The sequence below is a fragment of the Ranitomeya variabilis genome, chromosome 3 (assembly GCF_051348905.1).
Source record: "Ranitomeya variabilis isolate aRanVar5 chromosome 3, aRanVar5.hap1, whole genome shotgun sequence".
Classification (NCBI taxonomy): Eukaryota; Metazoa; Chordata; class Amphibia; order Anura; family Dendrobatidae; genus Ranitomeya; species Ranitomeya variabilis.
Genome location: NC_135234.1, coordinates 116136889 through 116152554, shown reverse-complemented (window position 1 = coordinate 116152554; position 15666 = coordinate 116136889). Strand labels below are relative to the sequence as shown.

The window sequence follows — 15666 nt, the reverse complement described above, 5'->3', positions numbered from 1 at the left end:
TGGTTTGAGCCCTGTATTCCTGTGCATGCCTACCTAATGAAACTGGGTACTTTTTGTGTTTGCTGTGTGCCCTGTGTAGTTTATGATAGTTGACACTGTTTAATATGATAATGGCTGACACTGTTCTTGTATCTGTGTGTTAGGGACAGGAATAGGGACAGTCAGGGGCAGTGGTAGGTCAGCACTGGTAAGGGTTATGGCAGTGTAGTTACAGGTTAGTGTTAAGGGGGCGCTGTAGAGTAGGAGATTAGAGTGTGTGGAGAACTGGTTTCAGTCAGAGTAGTGACAGTTGAGAAAGGGGGCGGAGCCAGTGTAGTGGCAGGGAGAGGGCCTTTCTGAGGTAATTTTCAGGTAGTAGGAGGAGCTAAAGTGGTGTGAGGAGAATTGTTCTAGAAGGAGTTCTGACAGAAAGCTGAACAGAACAACAGTGTAGACTTACGGTCCGAACAGGAATTGCGGAGACAACCTGAATTTTCACCCAAGATGAGGAAAGTGGACAGGGAGCACTCAGTATTAGCTAGCTGGATGGTTCAGGAAGCTGCGGGCCTGGGAGCCACGGTGCAGGAAGAAAAGCTGAGGGAGCAGACCAGGGAAAACGCAGGAGATGGATTACTCACGTATTGGGAAAATGGATGGACTGTAACTGTTATGAAGATGCACGAGTTAAGTAAAGTTTTATTGAAAATGAACTGGGACTTTGAGAACATTTGTGTGTCTGCGACGGATTGGAGCCCTGTATGCTGTGAAGGATTCTGACCCACAGGTGGGTGAAATACGTGACACACACAGCACACCACAAAATGGACATGATATTTCTGTAACGGAGCGTCGGGGTGTGATGAGAAAGCAGCAGCAATCCCTCGGTATGGCGACCACCCTGGCCCCCGTTACAATGTGATCAACAGCATTAAAGTTCAGGAAAACTCCTCTAACCTTAAAACTAGTAGGTCAGATTACGACTGCTACCGGCCTTGATCCACTGACTTTGTCCTACCCTAGTTGGATGTCTTTAGTCCTTTTCATCACAAATCTAAATGTCAGGATGACGGTCATATAGTGATGTCCTTTACAGGACTGATTTCAGATGTGAGGCACTTGTATAAAACAAGGGACCCATATCTATAGACAAGTGCCACTTGTTTGCCCACCAGACTGCCAGCTATGCCCCCAGAACTACCTTGTAATCAAATATTGAAAGTCTATGGCCTCCTTAAGATAACTGATATTGGTTACATGGTGAAAGTCATCATGAATACCTGCACAGGTAAACCAGGAATAGACCTATAAGGAAATTTTATATTTTGGAAGCGCACACAACCTTTTAAAATATTCATAAATTCCAGCACCAAAGGGTTTTTTTTTTCAGGTTAAACTATTCTATATTCGAGGCATAATAATGGAGGAATTTACTTGCAAAGTGCAATCAATTAATGGTCAGGTACGGCACCTATCCTAAATTTCCATCTGTGTGTAGCATAGGGTACTAGAGTACAGAGACCGGTGACAGGGGATAACAGATGGCTTCTAACTACTACTACCCCCCTCTGCATTCCATGGCTTCAGGTGCACGGTCAGAGGTCAGTGGCCAGCTGTTTGATCAAAAGCAGGATGAGAAAAGCACCCAAGGAGACGGAGCTACATACACCATTGTCATTACCAGGACTCTGCTACCAATTCCTCAGGGTGTTTGTATTGGTGGAACTACATACTATAGATCCTAAAATAATGGAGCACAATTTCATTTTCCTTCAGGCTGTCCTATACACAGCTCATAAAGTGGACCCAAAGAAGATGAGCGTGGTCTGTGGTTTTTGATTGTGGCGTGTCTCCATCACTGTTAGCTAGGAAAACAATCTTAGTTCTATGGCTTTTAACAAAGGCTGATGTGAGGGCCCATAGGAGCACAAAAAAAAATCACTGTTAGGCTGCCGTCACACTAGCAGTATTTGGTCAGTATTTTACATCAGTATTTGTAAGCCAAAACCAGGAGTGGGTGATAAATGCAGAAGTGGTGCATATGTTTCTATTATACTTTTCCTCTAATTGTTCCACTCCTGGTTTTGGCTTACAAATACTGATCTGATATAAAATACTGACCAAATACTGCTAGTGTGACGGCAGCCATATACTTACTTTCCATCCATACAAGAATCATAGAATGGCAGAGTTGGAAGGAACCTCCAAGGTCGTCGTGTCCAAACCTCTGCTCAATGCAGGATTCCCTAAACCATCTCAGACAGATGTCTGTCCAGCCTCTATTTGAAGACTTCTATTGAAGAGAACTCACCACCTCTCGTGGCAGCTAGTGATGAGCGAGTATACTTGTTGCTCGGGTTTTCCCCGAGCACGCTTGGGTGTCCTCCGAGTATTTGTTAGTGTTCGGAGATTAAGTTTTCATCGCCGCAGCTGAATAATTTACAGCTATTAGCCAGCTTGATTACATGTGGGGATTACCTAGCAACCAGGCAACCCCCACATGTACTCAGCCTGGCTACTAGCTGTAAATCATTCAGCTGAGGCAATGAAAACTTAGTCTCCGAACACTAACAAATACTCGGAGGTCACCCGAGCGTGCTGGGGAAAACCCGAGCAACAAGTATATTCGCTCATCACTAGTGGCAGCCTGTTCCACTCATTGATCACCCTCACTGTCAAAAAGTTTTTTCGAATAACTAATCTGTATCTTCTCCCTTTCAGTTTCATTCCATTGCTTCTCGTGTTTCCATGTGCAAATGAGAAGGATGATCCCCCCACACTGTGACATCCCTTCAGTTATTTGTAGACAGTATTAAGTTTCCTTAGCCTTCTTTTTTGCTAATCATTCCCAAATCCTGTGACCATTCCTCGTAGGACATACTTTGCAGTCCGCTCACCATCCTGGTAGCTCTTCTCGGAACTTGCTCCAGTTCAGTGAAATTGACAAATAGCTATAGCTGTGAATGGGTGAATGGACCCTATTCTTAGAGCAGTCTATCACACAGCATGTAATTAAGCATTACCAAAAATTAGCCAAAAGTATCAGTCCCGGAGCCCTTGGGAGAGATAATGTTATCATTTGAACCCCCCTTTGATATGTTTTTCGCCAAAGAGAACATCTTTAAACATCCAGACTTATTGAGCATTCATTTATCTATGCTTTTATATAAGGTACTACTTTACCTTGCTTGCCAGGGATAGGCATGGTTGGGGGGAACGTTCTGGGCTCTCCAGTTTCACAATGGAAATGAATACAGGTTTTGGCGGGTCGTCATCACTGGCATTGCAAAGAGACAGTGGGTGAAACTAAAAAGAGAAAAAAAAAACATCAGTAAGTGCTCAGCCATGTGCTGGTTCTTTATGCAAGGAAAGGTCAACTTTTTTGGGGAAATAAAAAGACTCCTGAGAACATGGAAAATGGGAGAAAACAGCAATCCTGCCCATTTTTTCTTGTAGACCACAAGGCTAGAGACATATATTAATATGAGCTGAAGCACTTCCCATCAGGGCTGCCATACAAGAAGTATAAGGGTATGTGCACACGTTGCGGATTTCCTGCGGATCCGCAGCTTTTTTTGCGGTGCAGAAACGCTGCAGATCCACAAGAGATTTACAGTACAATGTAAATCAATGTGACAAAAAAACCTGCTGTGCTAATGGTATGTTGGTATGAACCGTGGCTATCTACAGGATGTCCACAATGACTACAAGTATCCACTCCAACTTGGCCACAAACCAAACTTTGAGTGAGGCCAGCCTTCACTAAACAATTGAACCCTACTTTACCAGGAGGACTACCAGAGGGATAGTAGAGATCGTTATTGGGGTCATAGTTTAGAAATAACTGAAGGCTTGTGATTTCCAGAAGGTGTGGGTGGAATGAAATTTGGTCTCACTCAATGCCCTCTGCTTTACCTCTAACAAAAACTCAGCTAAAAGTCAATACTTGAATGCTGCTCCCAGTGTTTACCAGATCAGGGGTCATTTGGCCCCTGTGGGCGATACCTCTGCTTTTCTTGGCACGGATTAAAAAAAAAAGTACATTTGAAAAAATGTAGCCTCATAGCATGCTGAACAATATCCGTGCAGCCGGAGAGCTGCAAAAAAAGAGTGACAGTGAAATGAGATAGGTGGGCAAACAAGGAGAGAGTGCAAGGTAAATGTTTGCAGATAGATGAACAATATCAGGTATCTAGGTTGAGGGGCTCCATGGAGGAAATGAAGGAGATAGAATGAGATAGGAATGTCCCCAGACGTTCTAAACACGAAGAACCTGCGTATGAGAATATAATAATTGTGCTCCTGGCTCCAGCGCTCGCTCCAATCCAGCCACAAGGAATGCTTGTGCACTCAAAGCTGGATAACAATATTTAGTCTGAAGAGAGAAGGACCCAGATGCACAGATAAACCACAAAACCCTCTCTGTACAGTATGAAGGCAATCCGACCACGTATACACAGACCAGCCCTATTCTACACAGCACATCAGCCTCACAATTAGGACAAGTTTCGATGTATGCCGCCGATACAGCACTCACTGGAGTAAAAGCAAAAAGCAGATGTCAATGATATTACACATACAAGTGAAGATTAAGAATTATTGGAGCTGTCTGCTTCTTTCTTGACAGTTTATGGTAACATTAATGGCCATAAATGGTTATTCCCAACATTTAAAGTTATTACCTATCAAAAGACTAAGGGATACTTTACGGATATCGGAATCGGTGAGAGTCCCAGTCATCGGTCCCCCATTAATCAACAAAACATTCCCTATCCTGTAGATAACTGATGTTGGAAATAACCAATTAAGGTAGCTGTGCACCGTAGATACAATACTTGCTGGGCTGGGACATCGATTTGGTGGAACCTTCCTATGTACGTGTATGCACAGCTGAACATGTGCTCTCTACGGAAGAGGGAAATATCCTCTGACAGCAAATTATTTATCTCTAGGGAGAACAAGGAGTCAGTCATATTAAAATTCAACAACCCGACCATCTTTCCCCAGACATCTGGTGTCATTGTAGAGTCAGGACCACCCTGTACACATTCGGTGGTTGACTGGTCCACTTTTCGTTGAGTTGATGTTCATCTACTGAGTCTGGTCACCTCTAAGCATTAGATAAAAACTGGAAGATTGATTAACGATCGTTGGTTGAGCGACCAACGATCGTTAATTAATTACCCATTTTTATTCATTCAACACTTTTGATTTTATTGGAGGATGATCTGGGAAGCAGCTTGTGAGCCCCAAAACATCAAACATGCCAAACCAGTGTTTTTAATGACTATGAACGTTTGTTAGTCATGAAACAAAATGTTGCTCATTTCACCAATCCAGCAGATCAAGTCTTCCAGTTGAAATCGTCTTTTTCCATCAACTTTAATCTAGTAGGTATGGGCACCCATACTCGCCAAGTACTCATGCGGTAAGGAATTCCTGCTCACTGATGCCACCTATGAGGTTGATCAAGTTGATTCACATTTTCGTTATCTGCATTTCCACTTTGTCTGAACACTAAAGAGAACAAAGAAACCTCTGCACCTAAAAATTAGCTGTAAAAATGAGCAAGTCCGCCAAAATGTCATGTTACAAATTCAGGAAACAATTATTTTAAATTAAAAAGCAGTGACGTATCTGCAGAATCAGGAATAACCTCTAGGGCATTCTCTAACATTAGATGGCAAAATGTACAGACTACGACAAGACCGGGCTGAATTCTTCCTGTCTGACACACAAGATCTATTACTAAAAAGAAGAGATGGATGTAGCACATTCACACTGACAGATCGAGATGTTCATGGATTTCATTTTTATTCCTTAAATACAAACTTTTGAATTCTACAAGGAAAATACTTGAAATGACTAACAAAAAAAAGCTTTTAAAAAACATTGCCGCAGAATATATAGAACATGAAAACGCCAGGTTACCATTTAGGCCTGATTGGAGATAAGATAAGGTCTTTTAGACACCATAAAAAAACTATTGCAAAACAAAACAAAAAAATCAGCGTATAAAAAGTATAGAAATGTTGCGCAATCAAGAACATTAAAAAGGAAGAAAAACATAATGATCTTCAAATCTTGCTCAGGCTTTTCTCTAATTGACCCAGTTCACTTAAGGTATTTAAACGATGTTATGAAATATGTCTCTATATGTGTAAGCTGATAGGTGATTAGAAAGATAAACTACTGAGCATTAGATGTATAAAAGCAAAATGTGCAGGACAGCAACTGTCTGTGTATGGGGCCTCGGCTGTCTGTGCATGGGGCCTCGGCTGTCTGTGCATGGGGCCTCGGCCGTCTGTGTATGGGGCCTCGGCCGTCTGTGTATGGGGCCTCGGCCGTCTGTGTATGGGGCCTCGGCCGTCTGTGTATGGGGCCTCGGCCGTCTGTGTATGGGGCCTCGGCCGTCTGTGTATGGGGCCTCGGCCGTCTGTGTATGGGGCCTCGGCCGTCTGTGTATGGGGCCTCGGCCGTCTGTGTATGGGGCCTCGGCTGTGTATGGGGCCTCGGCCGTCTGTGTATGGGGCCTCGGCTGTCTGTGTATGGGGCCTCGGCCGTCTGTGTATGGGGCCTCGGCCGTCTGTGTATGGGGCCTCAGATGTCTGTGTATGGGGCCTCGGCTGTCTGTGTATGGGGCCTCGGCTGTCTGTGTATGGGGCCTCAGCTGTCTGTGTATGGGGCCTCGGCTGTCTGTGTATGGGGCCTCGGCTGTCTGTGTATGGGGCCTCGGCTGTCTGTGTATGAGGCCTCGGCTGTCTGTGTATGAGGCCTCGGCTGTCTGTGTATGGGGCCTCGACTCTTCTAACAGAGGAAGTCAGTGGTGACAAAGATTTGTTTTTCGTGAGATAAGCCACCACTAGAGGTGTCTGACAGGGGCTTACTGCCTCCCCCCTATCTATGTAAAACACAGGCAAGCTTAGCAGAGCAGGCATGTGATTACTAGGGGGAAGATTAGCTGCTGGACAATTGCTATTGGGCTTCTTTAGGAAAGGTTCACCATACAGCAGTTTTGAAAGGGTCTTTTTTTAAGCCAAAATAAGACTCAGGGTGCATTGACATTGTGTTTTGGCCCTATTGGTGCTTGCGTCCAAAGACCCCCTCCGCAAAACGGGATTCAGGCATATGTGCCGACGTGGCCATAGACAATAATGGTGCAGACAGAGCAAACATGCGCTTTGCTGTGCATAATTTTCGAGCACGTACGCCTACTGGAGGCCACACTCAAGGCATGAGATGGCGCGTGAGTGTCCACCTCCAATAGGTGTATATGCTGAAAATGATGAACGACAGCACGCACGCTGACTCTGTCAGCACTATTATAGTCTGTGGACCTGTCGGCGCATAACTCTGAGTCTCGTTTTGTGGGGGGGTTCGGATGTAAGCCCCGACAGAGCTTACATCCAACCAATGTTGGCAGGAAAAATGCTGCATAAAATTTGTGAGTTTGATGTGCTTTTACTTGCGCTTTTTGTTCCCCATTCATTTGAATGGGTGAAAAACCACACAAAAATGCTGATAAAACTGACACTGCAGATCTGAAAAAAACACTGAAAGTCTAAAATCAACAAGGAAAAAATAAACAGCTGATTTTTAGAAATCTCATTTACCTTTCTGATACTATAAATGGTGTTTTTTTTCCACGACAAAACACAGAACGCAACATGTGAACAAGCCCTTAGGTCTTTCCTTTTTTATGGAGGCATCGGTGACTATAATCTGTGCAAGTGTTTGCCTGTTTCCCAACTCTGAAGAGCCATAGTTTACAGGTGACCACCGACTCTCCAGTGTGTGGACCCCAATCCCGACCGGCTGAGTGTGACGTAAGGTAAGGCTATTGAGACTGAATGTGGTCAAAAACCCAACTTTTAGTTTTGTTTAGAGACAGACAGTCAGGGTTGGGGGGATAATGCCTCTAGCCTTAGACCAACTGCAAAGTTTATTCTGCAGAGATTAAAAAAAATAAATAAAAATGTAGGATTATAAAATGGAAAAGTCAGAGGGATATGTGTGTGACAGGGCAGGCGCTGAGATTTTGCAGCGACCTGCCTCCTCGCTCCCTTTCCATCTTGTATTAACTGTCGGCCCCTTTAGTGCTGTTTGAACTCTTTGCAGAGCAGAGTTAACGATTGCAGGCAGTGTGTGCCTTGGCTGCCAGCCGAAATTCTTACACACCCGTGGCACATTCTCACAGAAGCCAACATGCTGATAAAAGGAGCGAGCAGGGGCAGCCGCAGAAAAGAAGCGAAGGGAGGATTCTTCGCGCTGTAAACATGTGCTGAACTTGGGTATTAATATTTTACTCCTTCTACTAAACAAAGTATAAAAGATAAAGTCATGCCAACATAACAATAAGACAGAAAAGCCGTAAGTACACAAAGTGACCTGTACAAAATGTGCATTAATGATAGGTCAGCCACTTATTAATGAGCCATCCAAACAGTATATAGCAGTGGTAAATGAATATGTAAGGCCCCGTATACACAGAGATAAAAACTATGCTGCCAGCATTAAATTGGCATCGGTATGGCATCTGTAAAGCTTTTTCTGAATGCCTGTGAAGATTATATTGTGATGGTTGAACAATAAGGCTATAGATGCTTCACTCATGAACTTCTGAGGTCAATCAACTGTTACCCGGCTTTTCCAGAAACAGGTATAACTAATATTAAAAACAGCTCCAAAACATTCCCAACAATAAGGCAACTTAAAGGGAATCTGTCACCATGTTTTTGCTATCCATCTGAGAGCAGCATGGTATAGGGACAGAGACCCTGATTCCAGCGATGTATCACTTACTGGGCTGCTTGCTACAGTTTAGATAAAATCACGGTTTTCGCTGCTGCAGATCTAGCAGTTCCCTGAATGCTGAGCTCTGCATAACTCTGCCCACATTTCTGATTGGCAGCTTTGTGTGTACACTGTGCATAGAGAGAAAGCTGCCAATCAGTAGTGAGGGCGGGGTTATACAGAGCTCATGAAAACGCAGAACTACATGGCAGCAAATTTAGTAGTCCTCTAGTGATAATTTCCTGCTGATAAAACTGTCATTTTATCAAAACTACAGCAAGAAACCCAGTGAGTGACACATCGGTGGAATCAGGGTCTCTGTCTCTACATCATGCTGGGCTGACATTAGGTGACAAAAACCTGGTGATGTATTCCCTGTAAAATGTAGCATTTGGGGGTTTCATTTTTAACTTGACATTACACAAGGGTTATGTGGCATGACAACAGAAATATCCCTATTATCCCTTGAACTAGTAGAAAGGCTGGAGAGCTAAAACAACGCTAATTCTGAATCTGTGATGGTCATATTTGCAGCATCATTCCCCTACAGTAAGCCTGACTAACCTATCCCCTTTTTACTGTAGTTTGAGAGTATATGAGGTGTTGTGTGGTGAACAGTGGCGTAACTTGCATGGGCCCCAATGCAAAATCTCCAATGGGGCTCCTAACGACCACAGGATTTAATTAGTGATTATCTTTTCATATGGCACAAAGGGACCTTTGGGGCCCCTCTAGTCTCCAGGGCCCAGGTGCCATTGCAACCCCTGCACCTATTATAGCTACACCCCTGGTGGTGAAAGATTCCTTAGTATAAAACATAAATGCAACTGCGACAAATTACAAGAACAACATTTCTCATCTGTCTGCTTGTCTTTAAAGTGTACATTCTTATAGTTTCTGGGGCAAAATTAAACATTTACTAACACGTTTTCCAAGCAGAAAAACCGCATCACAAAAGTCAAGTGTGAACATACCCGTGCAATGGATACACGAGGTATGACTGATAGAAAAGGTTAGGGTCCCATCAAAGAAAGCTAGCCTTGTTGTGGCTGGTGGGCACACATGAATTTGTAAGTATATTTAATATGGAAGTGTTTGAATACATGATACATTGCAGGCACAGCAGCTTTTGCTCCTGTTCACACTTGTTTCATTCCGTTAGCAGGTGCTGGTCAGATTTTTTTTTTAAGAATACATTTGGAGGTTGTGCCTGCCTCCATGGTGGGCTGAGCCCTCCTCCCATCAGTCTACGGCCTCATTCAGACTGTTTTCATCAGTGTTCTGCATCAGATTTTCAGTGTTGGGTCAGTTTCTCAAATTTTTTTAACATCAGTGTTTCATCAGCGATTTCCTCATATGCCCCCACACCCCCAAATTTGCAAAGCTTCTCCTGCCTTTTGCAATGTTAAAAATAGACAGTATATAGCTGGCATCTGTGATGTCTTGTTTTTTTGTCACAGACTAGTGTGGGTCATTTTGATCTGTGTCTGTATTTTGGTGCAGATCAAAAAAAACCCACATACACGTAAACTGCCCCATAGACTACAATGGGTACACAGATAGAACATGCATGCAAAAAAACAGATGTCTGGATGAGGCTTTAGGCTTTCTTAAATTAGTGCTGGATCCTATTTGCACTTTAAATTTGTAGACTTTTGCCCCAAGGGAGGTATGTCTAATAGAAAAGGTTAGGGTCTCATCAAAGAAAGGTTGTGGCTGGTGGGCACACACGAATTGCCCAATTTGTGGGCCAATTATTTCAATCAAAGGATATGTTTTGCGGCCGTAATGCAGCTTACATGTCATATACTCTTGTATATGCTTGTACCTGTCTTAACGCACCATGTGCTGCTGATATGCACTCAAGAGTATTGAATCATACGTGAGCTCATGGAAGTTTTTATAATTTGGGCAGAAAAATATGATTAAAGTAATTTCCACAAAAAAAAAATTAAAATTCATGAGCAGCGCTCAATGAATCTAAAAGTCTATTAAGAGACATGATGCAATTAGCTGTTAAAAGTCAAAATGTTCAATTTTTTCCCGGCTATAGATAATCTTCCTGGTTCCTGCCTTCTGGGCGAGCCTTGGGGGCTGCAGGGTGCGAGAACATGAAATCACAGATGGTTTGCATGGTACCTGCAGCAGTTTTCAGACGTCCCTGGTTAATAAGTTGTTGCCTCATAAATCAGTAATGTGGTTACTTTGTGTAAGTGTTATTTTTAACAATGCCTTTAATATAGTATTAATTATGATCTGTTCCATTTAATAAGGGCTTGTTCGAAACGTGTGATCTTATGTAACAACTCCCACATATGGAAAATGGAGTTAATTTAATCAAATGTTCCATACTTCTTGGCTCTCAGAGGCCGTGCTGTAGCGTATGAAACTTAGAAAAAAAAAAACAGCCTGCTCTCTGAATGGCTACATGAGCGCTGGCATTGTGTAATGGGGATCCAAGCCGAGTGAGGTTTACTCCTTTGAAAACGGTGCCAACCAAACAGGCACAAATTAGCTCCACCAGTCTGTTCTCACTTCAGTAATTTTCCCAGTATACAGTCATGAAGATCCAGAATAGTCCAGGACTAAAAGCCATTTACCCATTAAAGGGAACGTGTCGTACACCCCAACCCAGCAGCATTCATATATTTATGAGGAAATTCCCTTCCTAACTAGCTCCGTATAACATTTTTCAGTAAAAATGAGGTTTAAAAAAAGGATTTATATTGTCCCTGCCTCCTATGATAATTCAGGCTCTGACTAGTCCATGGGGCGTTAGTTGCCCTAGACTAGTAAGCCCTCTTTCCATGTTATCACACCCCTGTGGGCGAGCTAACATAATTTGCAGGAGCTGTCGTCATCGCCAGATACTGCAAATCTCGCGTACGCCCGCCACACATTTCGGCAGCATCACAGTAGCCAGGTGTACGCACGCTTCCCGACTTCAGAGACGCACTACGCATGACCGGGAGCCATCTTCTGAACTTCCGGTCATGTAAAGTGCGCCTCAGAAGTTGGGTGTACGGTTCTCCGGCTACAGAGGCGCACTTGTGCATGACCGGAAGTTCAGAAGACATAGCAAGCGGCAAGTGAAGCACTGTGTGGATTTTATCATGTGGGTGAAGGGTCTCTTTTCTTCTGACATTTCCAGGACCATAGAACAAAAATCACAACTAAAAACCAAAAATATTAACTCAATGAATGAGCCTTTCATTTTAGACATGGCTAAAATGGATAGAAATTCTGTTCACACAGAGGATTTCTCCTCAAAATTTTAAAAAAATCTTACGTTTTTGCAGCGAATCTGTGATAGGACCCTGACGATGGTCCTTAGATTTCTGCAGTCAGATTGCCGCCATTCATGTGACAAAAATATCAACAACCATGTGAACATTCACACAAGTTTTGAAGCAAAATACTTAACAAAAATTTGTTCAAATGAGCCACTGACACTGAATGTATATGGCTGAAAAATGTTGAGGTCTGTGGAGAATCTGATGTCTGTGTTGGTCACACTCAAGATGAACAGGATCTACCAATCATCTGCAGATAAATATCTCATGTCTATGGACAGCTTACGTAAACTTTTTTATATCAACTGAAATAAATCTTGTTAAAATATTCTAAATTGTTTATCACTATTTTTAGCCTAATAATACAGACCACAGATTTCCTTTTAGAAAGGATTACCGGTATACATAAATCTTTTGGTCGCCAGTTATTCTGCCCACAGCTGTGGAGTCAGAGTCGGAGCCCATTTTGGTAGAGTCGGAGTCATGGAAATTGAGGAGTCGGAGGTTTGGCTTACCAATTCTACAGCCCTGGCAGGGCTGTGGAGTCAGAGTCGTGGAGTCGGAGCCCATTTTGGTGGAGTCAGAGTTGGTGTCATGGAAATTGAGGAGTCGGAGGTTTGGCTTACCGACTCCTCAGCCCTGATTCTGCCAACTTCCCATATACAAGTCAGTAGTAGCCAGCTGCCCAGCGTCTCTAGCAGTGGGCTACCTGACCAAGTTTGGGCAAGTAACACAGCTGATATGGTTGTAAAAAGACTCAGGTCTATTAAATCCAACATACCCGACCCTTCTTTCCCATCACATCTGACGTTGGCTGTCAAGGCACTCCAGTACACATTAGTTGGCCAGCAGGTCCTGGCATAATTGACAGGTTTGGTTGAATTAATCTAATGTGTCTGGGACCTGTAATCTGTTTCTTCAAAGAGAGAGTATCATCAGAAAACAACCTATTGTTTAAATCAGACTTTTCTCTGAATTGTATATATTTCTTTAAAATTTGGATTTTTTCTTTAAATTTTATTTATACCTTATATAAAACATATGTATAAAAATAGAAAACTTGCAAATTTTCACAGTGGCCACAGTGGATTATTAAGACTAATTTCCTGTTTAAGGAAACAACATGTGTACATGAGCGACAATGGTCATATTGGATCTTTTTGTATTGAAGTATATAATGAGCATTGCGCTAAGGCCATTGTGATGGAGGAGGAGCAGCGCCAGGTGTGACATTATTTATTGTGGATCCTGTGTTATCATCTTTGTATAAAGGTGTTAACTGTCATTGTAATCTTGCCTCTGCTGATAAGGAGCCTGCTGCAAACTCTTCTTGAAAGGACAGAAAGTTTAGAAAAAAAAGCCATTGTGAAAATTGTAAGATTACTCATTCTTTTAAAATAAAGATTATGATATGAAAAAAACAATTCCCAATATATTTTTATATGTATAACACAAAATCCTGATTTAACAAATAGGTCATATTCTGATGATAGATTCACTTTCAGAACAAATCATAAGGCTCCGATCACAGCTCCCCAACTTAGGTTGTCACCCAACATCCTAGTGCCTTTGATCATGAACATCCCAGTAAATCATGAACATCCCAGTAAAATTAGGATTTGTTCAGACAAATCGCCCACGCACAGCACACATGTTTATGTCCCGGTTAAAGGGATTATCCCAGATTTTTTAATTTTTTACTATGGCCTACAAAGTAAAAGGCAGTAACTACCTGCCTATTCTGCCCAGGACTGATCTCTGTCGGCACAGAGCGGTCACAAACTTCTCCTGCCAGCGATTCAACTGCTTCCGCTGATGTCACGTCAACAAAATAGAGGCTTCTCTTCCGCTCTGCTGTAACTGCTGTGGTAATGTTGATTGATAGCTGGTTCCCTGCTGCCTACCCGCAGTAACCTGGCTGTCGATCAGCATGATGCCGGCAGTCACACCCCATTGACAGAGCAGTGGGGTAGCAGAAGAGCTGCTCAGTAGACGCAAAGCAGGTTAATAGTCATCAGGAGCAGGCAGTGACCACTCTGAGCCAACGCACGGTGGAACAGGCAGGTAGTTGCTTTTTTTCGCAACTAGCTGCCTGTTAGGCCACGTTCACACTATCAGTATTTGGGTCAGTATTTTACATCGGTATTTCTAAGCCAGGAGTGGGTGATAAATACAGAAGTGGTGACGTGTTTCTATTATACTTTTCCTCTGTTTGTTCCACTCCTGATTTTGGCTTACAAATACTGAGGTAAAATACTGACCAAATACTGAGCGTGTGAACGTGGCCTTAGTTTTTAGGCCCAAAGTAAAAAAAAAATGAAAACGACAGTCTCCAAAATTCGGCTAAGACAGAAACATCATTTTGGAATCTGGAAGAAGATGGATGACAGCATATATGGGAGCTGTAATGGGAACGTTTGGAGTTATTTTATTTGTTTCTTACGGGAAATACTACAGATTCTCTTCTCAATAACAGGCAGCCCTAGTATTAATACTACAAGTATAATAACACCATATTTCATTTTACAACACATTAGACAATGTAATGCCTCCTCACGTCTTTGTGAATACAGGCAAACAGAATTCCTCTGTGGCTACGTATCCCGACACGTCTTCCCACATGTCTACATGGATCCAGCAGACGCAGCTCCAGCATTTCTTCACCTTGGAGTACAGTTCAATGAACAAAGTCCTACAGGTCTCTACTGTGAAGGAAGGAATTATCTCTAGTCTCCCTCACTCTCCCCCAACTCGCTCCCTTTTATCAGTCCTGCCAGCAGCTGCACGTAGCATGGTTATAAAACTATTTCTTTTGTTCCACTTGTAATAAAAAAAAAAAGTTGTTCCCAGGGCGTGTTCTGAAGGCAAAATGAGCGGTGCCTCTGAAGTATATTATCCTTCCATTATAGCAGGAGAGTGATAATGCAGGGAAAGGTCATGTCCTGCCTCGCCGCCTCTAAGTGCTCCTATTTATTAACAGTCCTCCATGCCCAAGTCAAGGAGTAAACAGACTCATTAACAAAAACATCTAGAGGACTTTCCTGCCTTGTAACATTCAGGTGACAGGTCTGCGGAGACTCACCTAATATGAAAGAATAAGTAGATTAAACTTTTTTTTTTTTTTATTAGTCCAAAAGTGTTTTCCCCTTGGACTCGGATCACTAAAAGAGTTTTAGACATCAAAAACATCCATGAAAAACAAAAATAAAGAGAAGGAATGGAAGCTAAAGTTTCAAGAACTTTTATTTCGCCTCTGTAAAAATCCCTGATGCGGCCACACTTACTACTGTGCACAATTTGAGGATTAAAAACGTATCTTTTATAAACAGAATTCTAAAAAAATGTACTAAAGCACCTGGATGTAAGCAAACACTAATAATATATAATGCATAAATACAGCTCTGGCATAAATTATGAGACCACCACATCAGAAACCCTGTCATGGGCAGCCCAATCTCCAGACCTGAACCCCATTGAAAACCTCTGGAATGTAATCAGGAGGATGATGGATAGTCACAAGCCATCAAACAAAGAAGAACTGCTTACATTTTTGCGCCAGAAGCAGTGTGAAAGACTGGTGGAAAGCATGCCAAGACGCATAAAA

The 15666-nt window shown here is 42.7% G+C and overlaps 1 protein-coding gene across 2 annotated transcripts in view; it reads right to left on the bottom strand.

Annotated features, from left to right (window-relative positions):
• Positions 1-15666, bottom strand: part of RNF43 (ring finger protein 43) — a 59260-nt gene that overhangs the window by 11512 nt on the left and 32082 nt on the right. For both annotated transcript variants that reach the window (XM_077294571.1, XM_077294570.1), the window contains exon 2: positions 3160-3282. In XM_077294571.1, the coding sequence (XP_077150686.1) occupies positions 3160-3282 (123 nt within the window). The remainder of the gene's footprint in view (positions 1-3159; positions 3283-15666) is intronic.